The 25,656-nt window shown below is 34.0% G+C and overlaps 1 protein-coding gene across 1 annotated transcript in view; it reads left to right on the forward strand.

Annotated features, from left to right (window-relative positions):
* The window catches only part of LOC124368936 (acetylcholine receptor subunit alpha-like), a 266,468-nt gene that overhangs the window by 236,394 nt on the left and 4,418 nt on the right, over positions 1 to 25,656 (forward strand). Inside the window, exons 6-12 of the mRNA XM_046826490.1 lie at positions 2,093 to 2,208; positions 10,617 to 10,785; positions 12,148 to 12,284; positions 13,345 to 13,491; positions 19,369 to 19,560; positions 22,520 to 22,616; positions 22,777 to 22,932. Coding sequence (XP_046682446.1) covers positions 2,093 to 2,208; positions 10,617 to 10,785; positions 12,148 to 12,284; positions 13,345 to 13,491; positions 19,369 to 19,560; positions 22,520 to 22,616; positions 22,777 to 22,932 — 1,014 coding nt within the window. The remainder of the gene's footprint in view (positions 1 to 2,092; positions 2,209 to 10,616; positions 10,786 to 12,147; positions 12,285 to 13,344; positions 13,492 to 19,368; positions 19,561 to 22,519; positions 22,617 to 22,776; positions 22,933 to 25,656) is intronic.

Consider the following 25,656-nt stretch of genomic DNA (forward strand, 5'->3'; position numbering starts at 1 on the left):
GTTTCACCAATCTAATGATCTATATTATCTGTAAGTTATCTGATTCAACTCTATCGGGTAAGCCTCAGATACCGGTTATAAAAACGGCATGATATATTACTTGTAGCTTTAATACTCCAAGTCACCTATCATACAAATAATATAATTATCATAATTTAATCACACTTATGTGTTTAATTTGTTTAGGTTAAGGAAACATAACCTATACAGCAGTTGGAGTTTCAAACTAAAAATAAAAATTTCTTCGTGGTTATTTAAAGTTGACAAGTTTTAGAAAAGAAACAGTTAGGGGTTACTTTACCGAGACTAAGATCTCTTAATACGACCCTGATTGAATTTAAAAACCTTATGACTTATTAACATAGAGTGTATCTTATACAGTTGTTATAAAACATTTTATTTAATAATATGTGTATTGCTGAATCAAATTTGGTAATGTGCAAAACACGTTTATGCTAGTTTTACTGTCTAAGAAAATAATTGTATTAACTAACTAAAATTTCTAAAGAAAGTGAGGATTGACTCATTAGTTAGGTAGGGAACCAAAAAACTCCCTACTAAAAGTAATTAAAGTAAATTGTTTAGATGCAAGGTTAGGAACACTGTGATATTTACACAGACACTGACACATCCAGGAGGTAAGTGTGCATGCTCCCTTGCACGTGGTTGTCGTGGCTTGTACAGCTTATAAAAACTCGGCCCTATTTCATAATAAATTCATCAATTTTCAAACATTGCAAAGAATGTGTTAGAAGTCAAACTCATTTTATAAGCTAAAAGTCATTTTTCCTTGTTTTGTTTGAAGACGGGATAAGAACGAGGAGGAGTGGATTCCGATCCAACAATTTATTGTGAAATGAGCCTCGCCCTGTTGTGAATGCTAGAGTAGGTGCATTGTGTACTCATAAGGGTTATTTAGCCGACACTCTTTGTATTTTGAAGCTTCTATGAATTTTTTGATCACTCGACTTTATGTGATCACAATTTGTAGTTTTAAGATTGTTAAACTGAATTAATTAAAATTTTGAATCTAAATTTTAAGCCAGGCTTTGTTTTCCATAAAAATAAAATCGAGAACTACTAACTATAAAACCAAAATAACTTTTTGCATTGTAAAGTTGAAAATTGTGATCATATTAAAAGTATTATTTTGCTAAACTGTAAATATGTTTTGTAAACATGTGCTGTTTGTTTCCGCTAATCATTCCCCTGCTAACCCCCAAAATCTCTAAACCGAATCTAAACTTCAAAAATTAAGGTAAGTAAAATAAATCTGTGGTAAAGAAACGTGAACATTTTCAGACCAGACTTTTATTTAAACACGCAATCGTTAGTTTCAATCTTTCTCCACTGTCATTCATTTCTATTGGAATTGATCATTCTAAATCAGATATTCATTTATACAGATTTTCGTCACGACTATGCTGCTGCAATTAGTTTAAAATTATCAAGATAAAAACTACTATAATGTCTTATTTAAATAAACAAAATTGAACCGTGGCGAAAGTAACACTTCTACAAGTACAGCATATACTGGAAATTGTACAGGGAATTATTTCAACATTCTGTACCTGAAGTGTTTCTATATTTGTTTCAGATTCAAACAGTGGAATACGACAGTGTGTTTCTACACTTATTTTTTAAATAAGGTGACTACACCAGTATATTCATTTGTAGTGTAACCACTAGAAATTAGTGACAGTGGATGCCTCAGGCAAAAATAAACTAAACCGTTGTAAAATAAAACAGTAATTAAAAATTACTTATAACGTACATTAAAGTGTCAATAACCATAATATATAAACACCGATCAATGATGTCCATAAACTTTATCTTAACCTCAAATAAAACAATAAACATCATAGCTAACAAAATCAACTAAGTCACACAAGACATAAAAGAAACGATATTCAACATAACTAACACAAAATAACATAACAAAATCTACTAAAACCATTATAACTGTGATTAAGAGGTGTTCATTGCAGCTAGGAGCGGTATCAAAGAGTGTGCTCAAAGGCAGAAGTTGAGATCGGCTGACACGGTGGGTGTCGGTGTGTCGACTAAGACTGCAGTCAGTTTATGTTTGTAGGTAGACCTGCGCCACATGGATGAGAAACAAGGCTCTAACATAGTGGAGGTTGGAGTGGACCTATCGGAGTTCTATATGTCGGTAGAATGGGATATACTCGAAGTTCCTGCTGTCAGGTAAGACTCACTACTGAATACGTCATGTCTCATTCATTATCAGGTGGGGATTGCCCAAATGCAATCTAGAAGTTGCAGGAGTTGCGGAGTCGCTGCTGAAATTATAAATAACCTCGATGCAATGTTTTCTCAAAGTGTTATCCTCTTGAAAAGGATTGTTCAATATATTTACTCCTAAGCATTCTTCATTTCACTGCAATACATTCATAAGGTGCTAAATGTTCAATATAAATATGGTAATGCTGTAACATTTCAGTTACAATTTTGGAATGAACGAGAAAACACAATACACTGAGGAAGTATATGTTGTACTTAAACCTAAAAGGTATCTCGTTGCTCCTAGAATGGTAAAAACTATGAAGATAGGATTTATAGTCCTGCCAAGACCCTAGAATATGAAGGGCGTAATTGGTATCATCGGTCTCAGCAATTGTCGTCTTGGAGGATTAGAAACATTCCGGCTTTTACAGGTCAAATTAGGGTAGGGGAGGAGAATCTGCCTCAAGGTATCATGCTTTTGCATTGATGCATAGGCTCCTCTCACTTCCTCCATAGTAAATAAGACCTATTGGCTTAGAGGATCTTATAGTTAGGAATAGTTAACTTTGTTCGACATTTTTTAGAAATACGGATTTTATAATACAGATTTAAAATTCAGAATAACTATTCAATACTTTTACTAAACTGTAATGAACTTTTTCGTACGAAAAAAACAAAATTAAGTTAAGCAATCTAAATTGTACATGAAACAAACATTTTACAATTTGTAAATTCAGTTATTGTTCTTTCAATTTACAATTATACTTCATTCAAGAGTCTGCATTATTAAACCCTTGCAACCAACCTTTTTGCAACAGCAAATCTCATTCTTCACTTATGTAAAGATTTTAGTTGCGCTATAAATAGTGAACTATGTTTTTGATAAGAAAATAGAATTGCATTTGATGCAAATATTTCAACAGTTCGTGATCATTACTTCAAGTACAGATACAGAGCGCAGCCATCATACTTTGTATCAAAGTTTTGCATCGGTTTTCTGTTTTGTTAATTCTTATTTTCTCTTCGTTGAAGTTCATAGTAATTCCCCTTTAAGATGACTTTCGAGATAATAAAAAGAGTATAAAATCTATTTTTTATCCATAAAGAATTATATGCATTTCAAGTAGTGATTTGGGAAAATTATAACTAATCTAAAGAAAATTATTTAAGAAAAGACTGTATTTTTTCACACCATGTATATGACTAAGAAATTTGATGTTTTATAATAATGTAATTATGTTTTAATGGAAGAAGAGAGGTTTTGAAATTAAATATATGTTATTTTATTTCATGCTTTTTAATAAAGTCTTACTTAAGAAAATCACAAATTTGTAGATAAAAACATGTCTCTATTTATATCTCTCATTCATTAATCTTTCATACGTATGCTTTATAACTTTCACATCCGTATTCACCATGTAGGTCTGATTGCAAGTTACCACTAAATACTATTTAATAATAATAAATACTATACCAATAAATACGGAATAATATAATTATCATCATAATTACATAACTGTTAATTTAATTACAAACATATTTTATTATCTTAACTTTAAGAAAGTAACCTTTAAGCTCTGTGACTAAACAATATTCAAACCTAAGTCATCAGAAATCTTAAAGCATTGTTTCAGCTTTATTGCAATACGCTGAAATAATGCTTATCCAAGTTGAACTGGATGAAAACACAATATCACAATATAATTAACTTTATAATATATAGATAAAATTGAGACTAATATATTCTGATGACAATAGACATATTAAAACATCGGTGATAGATCCCCGAGTCTCTGATTGGTCGTGTATTGTTTCATGGTGTTTTCAAACATTATACAAATGCCAATATATTTGTTCCCAAAAACGGTTTACTCTTCATTTATTTTTATATTTAAATTGTATGACTTTTTCAGTAAGACAATTATAGCTGGTTTTATCTTAAAATAAGGCGTTGTAAATGTTTAGTAAATTCAAACTTTCATCATTGACACAACACTACGTTCCAATAATATCCGACAAGTAGAACTCCCGGAAAACCACTTCCGAGTACCAAGTACAAGCTTACTTGTTCGGAGAAGATCTATGAAATATATCTTGCACTTTATGAGAACCCCAAAAATACTACACGATATACTTTCTCTTGCTCTTCCGAGAAGGAGAGGGAGAACGAATAATTAGTTTTACGAATAAACGTTACTAATTTACGATTAATGTTACTAAAACGACAAAAACCATTGTACAAAACTTTAGTGGTCGATCGATTCCTTGCTACCAAACAGAATTTGTCTATTTACAGAGATTGGCTTATAAATTAGATGGCTGATAGAACAAAACTTTCCTGATATGGGTTATATCATAGACAAGATATGTTTTACACACACAAACTAGAGCCTTGAGCTCCTGAATTATTAACGAAACTCTCAGAACACATTGCATTTAATTTTAATCTTACTATGCATCATAAAATATAAGATTTTTCAGTTCGTAAGGCCAGGAGAAATTTCAAACCCAAGACTCGTGAAGGAGCCCGTCAAACACCATTTGGAAATCAGGCATTATCAACATTACGGTCATAGTAAAAAGAAATATTTTGTAATTGATGGCTTCTATCATGGTGACGTGCTACTGTAGATAGATAAAATGACATACTTTAAAACACTACATGCAAGTTTTTCAAATACCTAAAATTAATAAGACACAACCAAAATGTGCCCATAATGATAGACTGAGTTCTGAAAGTTTATTTTGCCACTGGCTTGACTGGTCTTGTGTTCTAAATCATAGCAGACCCTGGGATCAAGGACCAAACATTCAGAAAATTAATAACAAACTTCCAAAAGTTTTGACTTCACGCCACTTCCTATATTTATATACAGCTTTCTTCTGCAGGGATCAAGTTCGTTTTTATTGTTAAAGTTAAGTATATATTTCACAGCCACCTATGATTCTAGGGCAGGTAAATATCCTTCTAAGCTAATTGATTAATTTTACTCAAACTAGTCTGAGTTTCTGGACCGTGACTATTATCTAAGTTTTCCGGTTTACATTGAGTCACAACATCGTTAACATAATTCATTTATTAAGACATCAACGTGATGTGAACCAGAGTACATAGATGATATTCGTAACACTGGCTGCGAAAACCTATGAACATCGTATCCTTTTATGTGAAATATTGTCCATTGAAAGAACTATTGTTATATAGGCTACAATACCTATTTAGCAGCGTTTATAGACGTACACACGTGTATTGCTCGAGTAATAAGACGAAAGTTAGTGGCATGAAATCATGGTACAAAATTTAATGGAGTAATAAATAGAGATAATTTAGATAATTTCTATTAGTTCCCTAATATGTATCATTATTGATGATAGTATAGCGAATAGAAGATTAGAAGTAACTGTATGACAAAACATGATGTTACTGTGTCGATGAACGCAAACTCAATCCATAACATTCAAACAAGATTTCCAGATTAGATCTCCTGGAATAAATAACATCATTACCGTACTGACAATAAGAAAGCCACAGTCCCTTCTATTTTAGTTGGAATAATATTGTATTTAAGCTCAATAAATAATGCATGGTAAAATAGAACTACAATTCATGTGTGAAATAGGACAATATTGTACTGTAGTAACAGAGACGAAGAGATGTCATTCAATTTAATCCAAAGAGCACATACATTCTTGTACAAAAGATTAAAGACAGCTAAGGTTTGAGAGTAGCTCCAGTTCCCTTCCCTTTTAGTGCAGCGTCTGTAACGCTGTAAAAGATTTGACCTCTGGAATCTAGAGTCATGTTCGTCTGAAGTAATCCAATATTTGGCGACGAAAAAGCTCAAAATGAACTCTTAACTTCGTGTCGACACGAGACACCTAGACAACAGAATGACTTGTAATCTAGGTTAAGAGTCATTCTCATTGTCTCATCACGCCCACAATTGAGTGCAATACGATGTTTTAGACACAATCTCCAAGCACGGTGGTGTAACCGAGTTTTCTACCCATGACGCTGAGTCGGGATGATTCAATGTGGATGTTGAGTTTAACTCCAAGGATATATTACAAGTTTAAAACTTTAACAGCAAAGAAAGTTCGTACTTTTAATACAAAATTAGCTTAAAATTGTTTACAGAGGTCACGTCAAATCTTTTTACAATGCTAATAATTAAATGAAAAAGATAAATTGTATTATTACAGAGACATTTTCTTTCTTATAATTAAATTGCTTTTTAAATAACATTAATAATGTCTTCTAACACGAAGCAAATTTAAGAGCAGACGTTAAAAGTATACTTTTATTTCAGTAAAATGGAAATATTTTAACACTATGATAAGAGGAAAAGTCTTGTGTACTACACAAAAGCACGCGTTTTAATACAAATCTAAAGGAGTCAACTTTGCATTAATTACACATGCCCTAACCCACCTGCACCACCCACCCTGTCTCTTGCCGGACTTGCCTTGCTTAACAGCTTTAAATATATAATATATCCCTTAGTGCCACCACATGTAGTGAATGCATGGCCGGAAAGAAATTTCATAATCGGCAGGCCATTACTTCACAAGAATTATCAAACGCTGCGAACTATTCACAATACATACTGCACGACCCTAGTACTTATTGTATTATCTGACACAAATTTAGAATTTTGATTAAATCTTATTGTTTTTATATTTCACCGAATGTAACAGAACTGCACTGACGAGAAGAGTAGGTAGTAACGTGTCTAGTCCTGTATGTTTTTATCAGCGTGAAACGAACTATTGTTACGTACCAACAATTTTTATACGCTGCTAATGATGTAAAATAACATCCGATTTTCAACACACGTATATAACTTATTTATATAACGTAAGACTTAGTTTATCCTACAGGCAAAAATGCATTAACCGATTTTTTTCACACGGGATTAATCGTATTATTGTTAGCATCAATTTTTTGTGTAATGGGATTAAAGTCTGTATTTCGAGATGTGTCATAATTTTGGTTCCACATATCTTTATTATTACCTTTTATCACTTATTGCACGGGTGTACTTAGCTAAATAAATTCATGATGTTTAAGGCATATGTGCTACGCCTACCCCATAACGTTTCATGTTATAATCGAGTTTTCTAAGTGTTCTAAGTGGAAAAAACTTACCGCTTATTCAATTTTGAGGACACATTTTAGTAAAAAAATGTGGAAATTCTATCCGTTTTACCTTCATAATCTATATCCAATTACTTAAAATTGTTCGTCCAATATAGGTACGTAAGTGTTTCAATGGATAAACTGAAAATATATTTGTGAGATAACATCCCATATTTCACAATTTTGAAGTTTTGTGCTTTATATTAGTATAGTAACATTTTTTTATTCTTAGGAGGTTATTTAGGTAGGAGGTATTTTAGAAATTTTTTTAGATATTTATTTTTTTTATTTTAGATATATAAGTAGTAAATTAGGTATCGGTTAGTTTATGACAGACGGTCTGGGAGCTGACTCCTTAATGTAACACTATCAATTTATACCACCTAAAGTTACTCTCTGAATACCACTGAAGGTTATAACTTTCGCTAGTATTGCACAATATAAACATGCTTTGATAGATAACCCAAGATGAAGTTATAGTATTATATTATACCTGTCTATTATAACTAATATGGGAACAGCAAAAACTGAAGTGTTACATTTAATCGATTTCCATGAGCTGCGCAGTTCTATTCTATTGTATTACCCTCGATTATGGATCCTTCTTCAAGGGTACTACGTCAAGATCTAGGAAGGGGCCATAAACACCCATGGTCCTTTTCAGTGAGGGCCCACAATCACTGTGAGGAGAAGGCACATGCCCTTTAGGTGGTATGTTTCACTTTCCTCAACGTCAAATGCTATATGGCTTTAGAGTATTGCAGTCACTACCCATGTACGAGGGGCACTCATTTTATAGATAAATACATCCTCCCCTATAGATATATTGATCATAAGCTTCCTGCATCTATTGATGAAACAAATATTAACCTCCATCCAATATTCTTCCTCTCCTTTCATTTTTTATTTCTGGACGCCAGACGAAGTATCTGCGATGTCTACGTTGATAAACACCATTTACATACCCCTAGATATCTAGTGAAGTAAGCCTCATTTTAAAAAGTCTCTCTCATCTACTCTCCTTTCTGAAAAATCATTGTGAGATACTGACTGACGGTGGTTTAAAACAGTAATCTACTTCTGAATGATAAGATTGTTGAGTTCTTATTGTAATTTATGAGCATTTACATAATCTCAGATTGTTCTTGAAGAGAAATTCAAATTCATTGAAACATATAACGTTATGATGTACTTTTTACTACTGAAATTTCATATCATTAATTACACTAGTAACGTCTCAAATCAACGAAACTTAATCCTGAAAATTCGATGACGTTTGAAAATGTCTTTCCATCTCATGCTTGGATCTGGTTTTAGTTTAAACTACAACATCGAAAATACTAGAAAGTAGTGCTACTCTCCACATTACTCGTCTAATGAAAATTCTTAGAGGTCAAAAATACAAATAGAAACATATTTCACGATATTAATAAAATTAATAGCAGTGTTATTGATCCAGAAGAAAGTTATAGTCTGAATCATTTTCTTAGTAATAAGAATGATTTAAACGAAAGGATCTGTAGCAAAAGCAAGGTATGTTTAGCAGTATTAACTTAACTTAAATAATTACAAACTATGGATATGTAAGGACCAAATACACTTTTCCAAAATATAATAAATAGACACCACTACGTAAAGTACTATTGCTTACATCGTAATACAGAGGAGTGTATATTTATAAATAAATCTTAATACTCAGAGTTGACAATACTTATTTATTATATAATTATCAGACGAGTATCGTTATCATTTGAAACTGTCACAGCCTCATTTATAAAATATATTCTTGGTAGCCCTATATGTTCTAGCCCCTGAACACTTCCTTCTTGACAATGCGAAGCACTCAGAATAATTTTTCTAATAATATACTTTTTTTATTTAACTAAACCATGAATTTTGGCTGCAAAAATGCGGAAGACCATGAAAGCTGACACATAACGAACTGGTCTTATGTAGTACAAACTATCTTATGAATACAAAGAGGCGGCCACCAAAGTTTTCTGCTACGTAACTTGACCACCACGACATTTTGACCGCAAACTCGCCTAAAACAGCCTCAAACTAATTACCTTTCAGTCGAGACAATGGTTAATCAAATAAAAACTGGTCACCAGAATATTTAAACTTGAAACTTTAGTGCTAGTTTCAATTATTTAAAAAAAATCACAAATATATGAACTAAATTACTTGTATTGTTTACTATATTATTAATTCAGATTAATATTTTAGAGGAAGTTCTCGCCTTAGTAAGGAACAGACAAAGCTCGCAGGAATTTGGCTTAGTAGCTGAGACAGGCTAAGTGGTGTCAGCCACGTATGATAAATATCGGAAGCGTTCGGTATGAGTGTTTTATCTTAACATTCTGTATAATTCCTCATAATTTATTTATACTTTAACAAATACAGCATATTTCCAATTTTGTGTTTTTCTTTCTTAATATTTTTTCGTTATATTTACATATCATCTGAAATATAACATCGTATTCTAGATGTTTAGCTGCTTGTGAAACTTTTTTTCTTCAGAACTTTCCAGACTCTCAGGGGACGACTTCTAGTCAAAGGGGAAGTTGCTAGTGCTGTTTTCAGTTAGAATCACTCACTAAGACTTGCATAAGTAACAATGATGTTTTTCTTTCTCAAAACCAACATCTTTTCAGACTACCAAATCTTTATCAATCAAATAAACAGCAGTTTAGCGTATACACGTTTTTACTTGACATTTTGTTTTAGGGTTAAAACTGTATAAAATATAGTAAAGTTTAACGCAAAATTAGTTTACTCTGCTTATCTTTAAAAGTCTTCAATGCTTTCGGAATCTCTTGATTTGCTATTATTAAGTGTTTAAATGAAACATTTAGTTTTTCTTTTACTTTCAAACATAATAACTACAATAATGGGTCCCATACTTAAAGTAGCTATGGTGGGAGGAGTGATTCAATGCAAGTGTCAGTAGTTTATTTTTTCGAAAAAAGAATCCAGTGACATTTTTACACAATAATGTAATGGTCTTTTGTAGCAATGCACGATTAAGATAACGTTGGGCAGTTTGAACAATGCTTTGAAAACAAAAGCACTTTATTAATCTAATTTATTTTATGATAAAGTATATCCAGTAAAGGTTGGAGAAGTTGGCGCCTCTCTAGCTTTAAGTGGCACTCCGCCAAAGTGGAGATTCGATAATGAAAACATTACAAGATATGTATTATACAGGTACTAACTGATGTTGCAGAAATGAGCGGTTCTACACGTGTTGTGACGAGCCATACCTTGACATCACTTTTAACATCACCATGAGACGCAAAACTCTCTTTTATACAGTGAACATCATTATTCCTTGTATGGGCATCTCGTTCCTCACAGTGCTTACGTTTTATCTGCCCTCCGACAGTGGCGAGAAGGTTTGTTTCTTACATCACTATAATATAGATACAAGTTATATTTTTATTGTTAGATCTTAACATCATAATTTATATATTATTACACAGTGCTTACGTTTTATCTGCCCTCCGACAATGGCGAGGTGGTTTGTTTCTTCCATCACTATAATATAGATACAAGTTATATTTTTATTGTTAGATCTTAACATCATATATATTATTTTGCAGTGGGTTATGAAAACAATAACTCAGCTTGATAATTCTTAATACTAATATAAATATTTAAAACACCTGTATTACTGTTGTACCCTAACGAGTCTCCTGTAGATGATCTAAACCCAGAGATAATCAGTTGATAGTAGTATTGGTTTAACTGTTTTAAAAGAAGATTACTTTGTATAAACAACTAATAGACGTGTTTCTGTGTTTATAATTTGCCGCTTACAAACTGAAACCCAGTCACCTTTAGAACAGAGTTGGAATAAAGAGGAGTAATGCACTTACCAGTATCTATGGACGTTGCTTTATAAGTATTCTGTGCTTATTAGTTATCTACTCAGCCCAATGAAGCTTATGTATGATTTTACATTTTAAAAATGGAACTTAATGAAGCAAACATTAAAGTATGTTTTATATAATCAGTGTTAATTCATCTGCTCTTAGAAATTGATATAAACGTTTACATTTAGCTATAGATGAATTTGCATAAAATTTTCAAAATCTTAATGAGACAAGAACAAAGATGTTAGATGTATAAGATTTTAAAAAGACCAAGGAGCATTTTTGAGTTAAAGTGAAGCAACAGATTCTTAAATATCAAAAAACTTACACAAAAATTATTTAGGATAGTGACATATCAAATAGAACCTTAATCACAAAATTAATATTTCCATAGTTAACACGTACTTTGAAGGGTCAGAAGTTAAGGAATCATTGCTAGATAACAGAGCTATAAAATAGTTATTTTTATTTTTAAATTTATTTGGAATACCAATAAAGAAACTATAATAGCCACATATTGTTGTAATTTTTCACTAATTAATATGATTTTACGAGGGTTCGAAACGTGAATATATTTTCTAATCCGTACGACTTTTGTTCAGAAAATGTGTTGTTAATCGTACTGTCATACTATTTTACTCCTACTCCCACCACCTTCCTCTCACAAACAATCCTTGTATTGCGGGTTAGGCCTTCCAGTCATTTACTTTATCTATTATTTGTTAATTAACAGCTCTATTAACTAGCTATTTTCACATTTACATTTATATGCAGTACCCAACAAAGGTCAATGCTAATACTTAATGCTACAATAAGCTGACTTGGAGAACATTGTAATTTCGTGTATTGTTTTCACGCTTTTGTATGTATTCTTGCTCTCAGGTAACATTGTCCATCTCCATTCTTATTAGTCTCCACGTGTTCTTCCTCCTAGTCGTGGAGATCATCCCACCCACGTCCCTGGTTGTACCTCTACTCGGCAAATATCTTATTTTTGCCATGATCCTCGTCTCGATAAGGTAAGTTCTTTTCAGACTTGCACTACAAAAATTATTTTTTTTTAATAATACTTTCTTACTGAAGTGCTTTCTTTAAAGTCAATAATTCTCTATTTTCAAAGTACAAAGCAAAAATGTGAAGACTTTTCATAGAGTTTATGTAAAGTTGAAATTCCGCTTAAGTATTGGCTCTATCGTACTATATTTATCGTACTCTTACTTTATTGTAAGCAACACCCTGATCCCTTCTAGTATGTGCAGTTTTTTAGATGCTGAAATCTAGAATACATGTCATTTCCTAGAGTGTAAGATTGATATAAAATGTTTAGAAACTAGAGTTAGCCTATCATTTTGTTAGCTTGATACACTGTGAAAAGTCGCCAAACGTGTAAATTATAGTTACGTCAGCGTCAAAATACTAAATAAACAGACTGAAACTTGCCTGAGCTTTACCATTTTCGGTGTATTTATCTCGTTGGTTGGTACTAATAATTACGCATCTGAAGGTTCAGTTTAATTATGCCAAGTTCAAACAATATGAACTGTAGAAAATTATAGTTTCACATTTTATTAAATTATGGTGCCGTAATATTTTCGTCCCTTTCGAAAATTAGCGTGTCTTCCGACAGATTGCTTTCTTAAAGAAATTCATATACGATTTATACTACGTAATGTTCTTGAACTAATCAAATAGCCTCTTGCTTTCCGGACTACTGGATGATTGTATAGAAAGACATCTCCGCTCACTATCTTAAAATTGCTTTTCAATTTGAAGGTTAAGGTTAGGTTATTACTATTTAATATTAGGTATTTAACAGAACCAAGTTGTCGTGTTTGTACAGCCAACTCAATATTTAGTATCGTAAAAAGCATTTACTTATTCTTTAGTATAGTTGGGTGAGTTGTAATAATTACATGTGCTTATTATACTTTATGATCTTGCCAACTACTTCCAGTATCACCAACGCTTTCATTCCAAGACTCATTATTTTGTGCTATGAACATCACAACATGTTGGTGAACATTCTTACAGCTGTTTTAGGAGCTGTCAGTCTGTTACTGTTCCTGTTTTTTGTTTCAGTATATGTGTGACAGTGGTGGTGCTCAACGTCCACTTCCGCTCGCCCCAGACCCATCGGATGGCCCCTTGGGTCAAGCGGGTCTTCATCCACATCTTACCTCGCCTATTGGTCATGCGCAGGCCTCAGTATCAGTTTGAACCTAACAAGTAAGCTTGTGCTTTCATTGTGCTGTATGCTCATGCAGAACTTTCAAAAGATGGATTATTGTTTTATCGTATGACTGGACAATTTGAAATTATATTCTCTATATTGTGTTGTGACAACAGTTCAAACATATGTACCGATAAATTGGAGTGTGGTACCTTCAAAGAATTGTATTGTATATTAAATGAGACTTTTGAATCTCATTTTAGAGATTATCTTTCAACATAGAGATCCATCAAACATTACAAATACAAGTAAGTGACATTGGAATGAAGTGAATTTAAAACTGTGTGACTTGTAACGAAATTAATTCACAAACTATACCCTATCAATGGTGTCGTGTGTCTATTAATGCGTTTCAGTACTTAAATTTCAACTTATTTTCTTGTTTTACTCTTAAATAAGATTTTTAATAATATTACTATAAATTGAATCAAACATATTGATGGATTATTTACGTTACACGAAATTATGAAGTGAACTATAACCATAAAAGAAACAGAGAATCGTCTCAAAAATTATACATAAAATAGTATTAATTCACTAATTTTAACCATAGAGTACTGTTTTTACTGTGTAGACCTCGTTTGGTACAAAAATGTCCTCACTCTTCGATTTTCAACATGAAGACGACAAACGATACACCCCACTATCACTAAATCAAGCCTCTCCTTTACCCATCATCAATCTCTGGAGATCACCTGTTGGACTTCCAGTGATAAAGACGCTCCTGTAATCTACCCTCCATCTTGAGGATATTGACAAACTAAACGGTGGCGTATTATTGTGTCTTATCGGCCATTCAGCTTACATTTATCACGCAACAGTTGATGCAATATTGTTTATACCTACTTCACAACCCATAGGTTTGATAATTCGCTAGGCAAAGACACTTCGCATCACGATGTGACGTTTAAATGTTTTATGAATCCTACATAAAAGCTATTACTATTTAATACATATAATCACTCGTTTTTTTTTATTTATATTCTTGTTTTCATAGAGTGTGTATTATTTGTATGTATTCCCATCCGAGAGAAATTAATACCAGCTAATTTAATTAGCAAACTTTATTCCCATTAATTTTTCCAAAAATATTCTTAGGACAATTCTGTCTAATCAGTCTACTAAATCAAAAAATGTTTCAGCAGTTTCCCTTGGCAGCCTAAAAACACTATTAAACATATTTACCAAGAAATCAACGTCTTGCTAGCCTCGTGGTTTCTGACATATAAAGAAAACAAGGCATGCGAAAAGAAAGTTTTGATTTAATTTTTTTAACCGAAATTTTTTTGTAATTTATAAAATTTTGTAATCAATCATTCTTTACTCAACCATCATGAGTACACTTTGTAAGCATCAGATTTAATTTAAGTTCACGATAAAATTTTTGTTTTGAGTTGTAAAATGATTGCGATTACATTACCCACCCTTTCAACCAAACAGAAAAGTTTCCCTTTAACATTTTAAAAACAAAATTTTCATGAGTATTTTTTGTAATTTGTATCTAATGAGTTAAAAATAATTTTTGGTACAAAAATGTCCTCACTCTTCGATTTTCAACATGAAGACGACAAACGATACACCCCACTATCACTAAATCAAGCCTCTCCTTTACCCATCATCAATCTCTGGAGATCACCTGTTGGACTTCCAGTGATAAAGACGCTCCTGTAATCTACCCTCCATCTTGAGGATATTGACAAACTAAACGGTGGCGTATTATTGTGTCTTATCGGCCATTCAGCTTACATTTATCACGCAACAGTTGATGCAATATTGTTTATACCTACTTCACAACCCATAGGTTTGATAATTCGCTAGGCAAAGACACTTCGCATCACGATGTGACGTTTAAATGTTTTATGAATCCTACATAAAAGCTATTACTATTTAATACATATAATCACTCGTTTTTTTTTATTTATATTCTTGTTTTCATAGAGTGTGTATTATTTGTATGTATTCCCATCCGAGAGAAATTAATACCAGCTAATTTAATTAGCAAACTTTATTCCCATTAATTTTTCCAAAAATATTCTTAGGACAATTCTGTCTAATCAGTCTACTAAATCAAAAAATGTTTCAGCAGTTTCCCTTGGCAGCCTAAAAACACTATTAAACATATTTACCAAGAAATCAACGTCTTGCTAGCCTCGTGGTTTTTGACATATAAAGAAAACAAGGCATGCGAAAAGAAAGTTTTGATTTAATTTTTTTTAACCGAAATTTTTTTGTAATTTATAAAATTTTGTAATCAATCATTCTTTACTCAACCATCATGAGTACACTTTGTAAGCATCAGATTTAATTTAAGTTCACGATAAAATTTTTGTTTTGAGTTGTAAAATGATTGCGATTACATTACCCACCCTTTCAACCAAACAGAAAAGTTTCCCTTTAACATTTTAAAAACAAAATTTTCATGAGTATTTTTTGTAATTTGTATCTAATGAGTTAAAAATAATTTTTAAAGAAAAACGTAAGAGCATATAATTATATTCGGGCAAAAGCGTGTTATGTCTGATCGAAATCACAGTTTATTATATTAATTTAAACAAACTCTCTAATAATAAAAGTTTTTATTTTTAAAAGTACCTAAGGGCTTGTTCACATGAGCGCGACGTGTCGCGCGACACACGCCGCGCGACAGAAAAATGGCTCCGTACACATTCGGCGGCCGAATGAGCGGCAGAACGGGCGGCCGACAACTAGTGCACTGCCGGTATGGAAGTGGAAGAGGCAACATGTCTCTATATTTTGTACTGCTGTATTGCTCTAAATATAAAACTAGCACTTACCCAACTGCTTTTTCTCTTCAACTGTGCTTTCAGTTTTAGAAAATATATCTACAACTTCCTCCCACGCAGATCTCTTTAAAACCCTGTTCTTGTAATCTGGACTTTCAAGATCCCACAATGCTCTTCTCTTTTCAATTTCATCAATAAAACGTTCGGTGTCAAATGGGTCTTGCTCCATCTCCATATTCACTCACCAATATCACTACTGGACTCGGCGTGTGTACGCTACAATACAAAACAAACAACTGAAGCCGCGCTAAAGTCGCGCGGTTGACGCGTATACTACGAGTCGCGCGACACAACTAGCGGCAGGTTCAGCGGCGCGGCGCCATGTGTATGCTGCCATAGTTATATGTTGTCTTTAAGTCGCGCGACGTGTCGCGCGGCACAAGTCGCGCGACACGTCGCGCTCATGTGAACAAGCCCTAAGGATGGACGGACAGACACATAAGTTTAATAATTTGTTTTACAAGTTCAGGAATGACAATTACAATCAGGAATGTATACTGCATTGATTTAGGGAACGAGATTGTTCACTTCTCTACAGGTGCTACCAGCGCTGAAAATTCTGAAATACAGTAAATATTTATATTTCATCGTACAAAAATAGTAAATTAATGCTGAAACGTACATTACATAATGGTCATAGTCTTGCTGTTGAGTTTCCAGAAATTTAAATTTAATTGTTTAGTTCAAAAGAATCTAATGTTGTATTTGAGATCACTTGATGCGAGCTTCGGTTCAACTCGGCTGCGGTTGCTATAGCATGTACTCACAGGATTTTCCACGCCACCGAGCATGACAGTGGAATACGCTTACCCTCATTGGCTTTCACCATCCTTGGTTTCACATATGGCAAGTTGTAAAGCTCGAATAATTTATCGTTCTCGGCTGTTAAAGCTATACCCCACTCCGAGTGGGTCGAGAGGCGAATCGTATCAGCCCGTGATCCCCCAATTACTGACGGTGAACTACAATCATTTTCAAAGTACCTACATGAGAATTGGTGTGCTTAGAATAGACTTAGTGAGAGTCCGAATATCACTGACTCAGCTGCATAAGTAAACTCTTTTCTCTTTAGGGTCATGGGTGGGAATTATATTGCTTTTTATCACGTTGGGATCAACTGCCTTCCAACAATACACGAAACCTGGATGTCGTAATTGTCACTCAATTGATTCAGAGTTACCATTTAGGTTGGATTTGTCTCATAGTTGTGATTTTGAAAACAATAAATTAATTTTGTTGTCTTGCACGATCATTTACAGCAGGATTTCATTGTCTCAGAGTGCGTGGGTCTTTCGTGAGTTTGGATCTGATCTCCCGACTGCTTAAAGGAATCACGATTAAGATTCAAAGAGGAAATCACGTGAACTTCAGTAGACAAAATGTAATATGACCAGAATTACAGGGGCTGTATGGGTTTAAGAAATACGTTCACCTCTTCCTTTTTTAGTGTCAGGGACTTGCTACTGGGGGACTGTGGGGGTGACGAGCGGTGGTGCTTGCGGAGTTGTGAGGTCAGACAGTGTGTTTGGAGCGGTTGAATGTGTTATTGTTCTTTTTATTTTCTCTTTTACATTGATTTTTTTCTTTTTTTTCATTAAGAATTATATTATTAAGTTCGTGAGTTATTCTATGCGAATTAAGCAATTTTGTTTACAGTTTATTATAATGTTGAGTATGTTACAAGTTTACATGTGTCTGTATTCAATTGTTTTTAATTTACTGAATATGATATGAGGTTGAGTGATAGAGAGGGCTTGACAATCCTAACTCCGCCTCTTTAATAAAAGCATTTCATTTCATTTTTTAGGGAACGGACGATGTCAGTGTTGTGAGTACCATCAACCTTTTTCACTACCACGGTTTCCGTGTTTGTTGATGGCAATTTAAAAACATAAGGTCGTGCTCTGTCTTGTTGATGAAAGCCAAATAGCTCGCACCCTTAGAGTTACAAAATCTGAACCGACCTCAGGCGAGAAGCCAGTCCAATATGAATTGCCTTTGACAGTTTTCCATTTACATTGATTTTCCCATATTCGTCACCTTTCTGCGGCTTCAAGAATCTCGGCGCTAGTACAGAGTGTATACGGTAGAGGATATAGAATAGAATATTCCTTTATTGAACTGAGACAATAAATAATGTTGCAGGTATATGCTTCACATGTTAAAACTGTAAAATGGCATCCACTCCTTATCACGGACATACACAGCTAATACCAGGCTCTCTCGCTTTAACTATTTAGTTATTTGTTCGATTGGGCTCGAGGGTATAGATTTTTTGTACGGTACAGCAATTTACAATATTGCAACGAACGATACCGTAATTACATGAGTACTCTTTGGATAGCCAGTGACAGAAAACCAACATATCTATTGTATAAATTTAAAACTAGGTTACATTTTATTCCCATATTGTCGGCACACAAAGAAGATGGGTGCAGTTTTGCTCACATATATTATTTTCGGTTTCTTTGTCTGGACTCCGGTCTGAGCGTACGAATGAGGAGAAATCCGAAGTAGCTAGTTAATCCCTTCACTGTATATAGGTCACCTCGCCGAATATATATCTTCACACAAGATTTCAAGACGTTAACACTGAGATATCGTGTGATTTAGTGTCATAAACAATATACAACAATAACTGAGAAAGATAGAAATTACAAATTTGTACACTGCATTTTAATTTATATTATTTATATGAAGATAAACGCACTTTGGTAAATCAGTCTTGACATTATAAAGTATTACTTCGGTTATGCAATAGACAATCAGTAGAATACGTGAATTATAATTTCTTTAATTCATTTATAAATGTACCCTTACTTTGCCAAAAAGTTTTTCTAGCATTTCACCCATACATATCATGCCTTCAAGATCTCTTTGAGGGAATTTAATCAATATATAGCAAAGAACAGTACTAACAAAGGAGTTGGCGTCAGAGTAAGTTCTATCTTGGATTTGAACGTGTGCTGTTAATAACTCAAAATTTAAGTTCTGGCATCTTGGATCTTTTGTCCGGCCAGCGACTCTTCCATGTAATGAGATATAATTATCAGTGTTGACTATTCCCAGGTTCAACACGGGTCAAGTACTGATGGCACGCAATCCGCGAAGCAAGGAAATGTTCTACCCCTACCATACGACTACGGTGGGAGTTAGTAGCCAGAGTGACGATGAGCTGACCAGGGTGAAGCAGAGGGAGCGGGAGGCAGCGGACATCGCACGGTCCCGCGCCACCTCCAAGGAGGACCTGTCTCCCAGCACGTAAGTGAATCTTTGGTCTCCTATCTGAATAGATCATATTTGGAGCACTACAAGTAGACATCACTTAAGTAGTATAGATACAACCAATCTGTGTCGGTTTCATGTTAGGGGATTGCAATCCTTGTTTCGTATCTCAAACAGAAATGAAGCTTCATTACGTCTTACTTGACAAGGGCACAACTGGCTAATGTCAAAATGGTGTTCCCTTCTTACAACTTTGTGGAATTTGGTTGGAGGAGAGCAAATCTTTTAAACATCGAATTGGTGACGAAGCCTACTAGCAAATAATAGTGCTTGAACAGTAAGAGATGTATCTATAGGATGTACATCACGCCACTGGTGACGTGTTCAGCTGCAGCCTGTTATTCGGGAGGAGCTTTTTGTTGTCGTCAGCGACCTTAGGGTACGTTCTGCCCTCTGGTTCAGATGAAATACCGGCTAAAATTATTAAATATTATTTCCAAATTTTGTAAATTTTCCAAATCACGGCTGCCGGGATCATGACGTAATTGTTTCCCACGTTCCCATCCCAAAATGTTGCATTTCCTTGAAAAATAAGCCACAATGTCACCCATAGATACGAATTTATTGTATCAGCTGGTCGCCTAGCCTATATGCATCTAACTAACCGCCTACTAAGCCAAATCGAAGGTGAATTTTTATTTTGCTCAAGGATTTCAAGCACGCGTAGCCTACGTATGTACTCGACAGGCGCGGCTCACACACCACACAACAGCAGACTAACCGATTGCCTTCATTTACCACCCATCAAGAGCTGCCCGCTCGTGCCTCCAACATCAATGTCACACAGAAGGGCAGTTCATGTACTGACCCGTTCCTTTCTTTACGAAGCATCTTACCTTACTGTTAACCAAAAATACCGATTAACCCTGTTACACCCTCTTTTTCACTTAGAGGTGAAAATAAATAAAGAAGGAAACATTCTGTGTTATACAAGTAAAACTGAAACTAAAAATGTTTACACCAAAACTGAAATAAAATAAAATAAAAATAAAATCTTCCACTGGATAGAATTAAACTTCTTCTTAGTAGTGGTAATGTAATTTCATCTTCATTATTCCGTTATAATCCGTTAAGACGCCATGCATCCCACTTGTGATCTTTGTCTGTCTGCTGATAAATTCCTCCGTTTAGATGCACTGCTGGAGTATATGGACACCTCGAAAGATGCCTGTCCCAAAAACCGCCAACAACTCACATTCCCTTTCCTTCTTGACCATCCAGCCAAAGGAAAATAACCATTCCGTTTCTGGGCATATCTTCCATAGAAAATAAGGGTCACTGTAACTTCCGCCGCTCATAGTCGCACCGGCGGCGGAAACTGTACAGCGTAGAGGGGTGATTGAAAAAATAATGTATGAGTCCAAAATATTATAATAATCCGGGCAATAGACCGAACGATATTGTGGTCCTAACTATACCGTTGCACGTAAGAAAAACTGTGTTGCGTTCGTATTCCAATATTCATAAAGAGTACGTGGCTAAAACTCTCAGTAAACACGACAGGCGTTTAAAGATAGCAAGATAATAAACGAAATATTCAATTAAAATCTCCTCTTAACTTATCCAGGAAAATTTTCACCCAAATTAATTTATTGAGATATTTGTGTGGATTTTATTTATTCATTTTTATTTTCGAGCTGTCTATGACTATCACAGAGAGGATATGCAACCCTATATCACTGCAGTCACTGTTAAAGGATAGTTCTGTATTTATTAGAGTACATTATATAATGCATCATACTATGTTGTATTGGCTGAGCTTAAGCAAAGTCTTTCACTCGTTAGGCTGGAAAAATATTTCATTTCCGTCCGTCTGTCTGTCTGCCTGTCTGTTGAACAAGAACTGACCTGTACACTTGAAATTGTGCACGAAGCTTCATTTATAGACAAGAAATTTAGTATGGAACTTCAATTCTTCATAAACTAGTTATATGATGTTGCATGTCCAACCATGGAATTAGGTTGAGTGTCATTGGAGCATATAACTCAGAAGGCTGATACAAGTTTTCTTGTGTTTTCTGGGCGATGTAAAAATGGCTTTGCCCTATGATTGTCAATTGTTTTATCTGTTAATAATGAAATGACAGACTTAATACTATATAGACTTGAAATTTTGTATTGAACTTCAGTGAAGCCTGTTACGCGACACGTGTTGTGAGAAACTCTTACCTTGTTTAATACAGTGCTGTGAAGGATTATTTAAATGAAGGAGCTTTTACTGCCTGGAAATCAGCTTAATAAATTATATGGACATATGTTAAAATTCAAAGGAATTTAAAGGTTATTACAGAAAATTATTTCGCTACCATTGTTGAAAAAGTCAATGCTAATTTATCTCCTCAAAGCAAATAAATAAGGGTATTTCACTGGCCGGTTTTTGTTTTGGAAAATATTATTAAAACATTTTTAACTAACTAAATTAATTGATAGAAATGAAACTATCAAGGATCGCCTAAATGGGCCACTAGAAAAGCTAAACGAAGCTAATGATATTTCACCGTTACTGACGACTTCCTTCGATCAGCTGAGAGAAGAGAAAGTTTACGACACAAGACAGGTTATGGACTGTCAACCAATTTTTGTGCAGTCACACAAGTAGTCGATATCAAATGTTGAAAACTTAACATTTAACACATTAAAACAGTATATTGAAATGTTTATTGGTGTTTGTGCTTGCTACTTAAGAACGTATTAGGTGGATTATAGAATTTCATCGGTGCATTAACGAAATTTTAAGCCTTACAAAGCAAAATAACAACTGGCAATGTAGATGATTTGATTGATTTACAAACAGATTAATGAAAAGCATAAATAATCCAATGTTGTAAATTTGGATTAGAACAAAATTACCATTAAAACTTTAACAGCATCAGACAATGTGTCTTCAACAATACGCTTTACTTAAAAAATACTAAATAATATGTGTATGTTTCAGCCTGATAGATGGTGGGCCATTTGGTGGTAGCTGTCAGATCCACGGGCCCGCCAGCCACGCCACCGTCGGGTCCTTGCTCAGCGGAGAGAGTGAGGAGGTATTGAAAACTCTGACAATGTATATAAATATTTTGTTTCTCTAATTGTGGTTCACAGACCACGAAAATTTGAAACCCGCACAGCTTATAATTCAACTCACATAATCTTGTGAAAGGTATTTATCATAAATTGTGTTATACTTAAATTTGTTATGTCAAGGTGACGCTGTCTGCGCTCACAGACGACTGCAAGAGCCCCGTGATTCTGCGCAATCCTGCGTTCTCACACAGTGCATGTCCTCCTGCCATGCACAAGTCCTGCTTCTGTGTGCGCTTCATTGCAGAGCACACTAAGATGCAAGAAGACTCCACTAAGGTAAATTCTGCAATGTTTCCTGTACACTCATGTTACAGTTTTTGTTTTGTTGTAATTGTGATGGACTGTATATTTTGTGTTTGCATATAAATATGTATGTGTTATTGTAACTAAATGTATTGTATATTTTGGAAGAACAATAAATTATTATTATTATTAGTTTACAGTTTTAATGTCATTAATATAAGATAATGAATAACGCCATTGAGTTAATGCTCGACCTTGTAGACATTTGCAACCTTTGTCGATTTGCCAAACTTCTCATTAGCTACTGCAAGTTTTGTGGTTACTACATAGAAATCTGGTAGTCATTAGGTCGCAGCAAACTATAGACCAATTACCAATCAGTCAGTATTTGCTAAATTATTTTAAAGTCTTGTTCTAGCAAGACTGTCATTTTTAAGAGAACATTCGCTTACTCCCACGATGAAATGTAATATAATGCAATTTGGTAATGCTGCAAGAGTATGTTGTAATAGCTTTGTCTAAAGATTATCTGGTGGATTGCATTGATCTGCAATTTTCCAAAGTCTTCAATTGTGTTAATCACAGCTTCTGGCCACATTAGAGAGTTAATACGTATGGAATTTATGGTTCACTTCTAAAATGGGTAAGTAGTTAATTACCTGAAGGCCATAGTCTCAAATATTCTTGATATTGAAATGCAACCTCAAGAAAACTTTGTGTGCTATCTGGTGTTTCCCAGTAATCACACTTGCCCCCTTTCTTGTTTAGCCTTATTTTAATTGATAATGGTGATGCTAAAAAGGGAAATTTCATCATAACCACTGACAACAATACGGTATTCAGAGGGAAGACACGATTCTAACCAGCTGCAGAACACTATCTTGTTAATACAGCATTTGTGAGGAAATAATGGCATGAATCCGAAAGTATGATTGACTACAGTTTAAGTAGCATCATATTAAAGACGCTGTCAATTCAAAGATCTTAGAGTTATGTTGTCATCTACAATCACCTATTAGACCATGTAGATCATATTTCTAAAAAACTTTATACCCTGATGGACTTTATGTCAGAATATTTTAAGACTCTACAAGTCAATCTTTATACCTATTCTGGAATATGCAGAGGCTATTAAAAAAAGAAAAACACCCGGTTAATAGGAACACACTATGGCTTTAAGTACCTGAATGGAACTGGAAATGGTCTGGGATTTTACCAACTAGAACAAATGAGGAAGGTGATAGATCTTGCTTACCTATAAAAACTAATTAATGAACAAATTTACCCCTCCCTAGAACTTGCTTTGGTTGAGTTTGTGAGCCAAGGGGAACAAAACCAATGGCCACTTTCGTCAAAGGTATTCATTCCTCTGTCTCCACATACAACAGTATTATTCCAAAAGGTATGAGGAAGGGGAACAGCCTAAACACAAGGTTCATTCATTTTGTCATCTGTCACCTTTAAAACGAAGGTTTCCAAGCTTAAAATATAAATCAGAAATAGATATTGAGTTCCCGCCATTATTAAAGCATTAAAACTAAGTAGTATAAGTTATTCATTTAATGAATAAAGTTTATAATGGATTGAATGATTAAATCCGTTTTAGCTATTTGGATTATACTTTTGAAGTAGCACTGTATGTTGTTTCATTGTTAGACTGCTGTAATGGATTGAGATGATTTATTATATTGCTATAACATAACAATATTATGTTGTTTACAAAGAACTTCTCCACCTGTTTTTATAACTATAACTTATCTACTATAAACTTAAAATTTTAAATTATATTCTTCAAAATATCTGTCATAGACTGCAATCATTTATTTATGTCATGTGACTATCCTATGCTATAACATTATGAAAATGAAATAGATGTATGGCTAGGAACAATCTATTTCCCAAACCACCATTACCCATTTTTATGTTCTATATTTTTGTCAATTAGACTACATTTTAAAGGTTTTATTATGATCTTGAAATTATTATTGCCAAACACACTATTGCTTGCCTATGGTGATCCCATTTACAATGTTTTTCCTCTCAGACATTCTTGTTCGGTAAACTATAAAAAACATTATTAGATCAAGTAATTTTATTTTGGCACAAATATTTTATTTCTACAGTTAATCATAATATGGCAAAGTTAAGATGTTTTTGACAATTCCAAACATCCCTTTAGTAAATGCTCCTAAAACAGTCAAAAGTAGCCCTCCAGTATTATAGATTAATGTAACTTAGTATGAGACACATCATTGTAAGTCTGGCCGTATATGTGCAGTTACCGCACCCCACTTCCTCCTCACCTTGTCACCTGCCACATTGTCGTATCAGCTGATTCTCAGTATGAGGTGATACAACAGCGACGTTTCGATTCGATCCGGTTGTTTACATCCGTTTTGTTCTTCGGTGTTCGATTATTCTGCTTTTTTATTTTATTATTATTTTTTTCACTTTTGGGTCTTAGTCTAAACACGTGTTCATTGTGAAGGTAAAGGATTCAGGAAAATAGATTAGAGATTGATTATCCCATTACTAGTTATTCTTCCGTTACAGGTGACAACATCGTGCCACAACTCAGGCTTGCATTAAAATTTCTCATATTGAAGTTATAGTATCTTGTATGTCCATCATTTCCCCGAAATGGAGTACTTGGTAGGTTCAACTCTAAACCCCCTATTTCGTGACCAAAGGACTGAAGATAGGACACTGGATGCAAAATACATACAAGTCCATGTATAAAAACCTTTTATCTAATCC

Source organism: Homalodisca vitripennis, chromosome X, assembly GCF_021130785.1.
Source record: "Homalodisca vitripennis isolate AUS2020 chromosome X, UT_GWSS_2.1, whole genome shotgun sequence".
NCBI lineage: Eukaryota > Metazoa > Arthropoda > Insecta > Hemiptera > Cicadellidae > Homalodisca > Homalodisca vitripennis.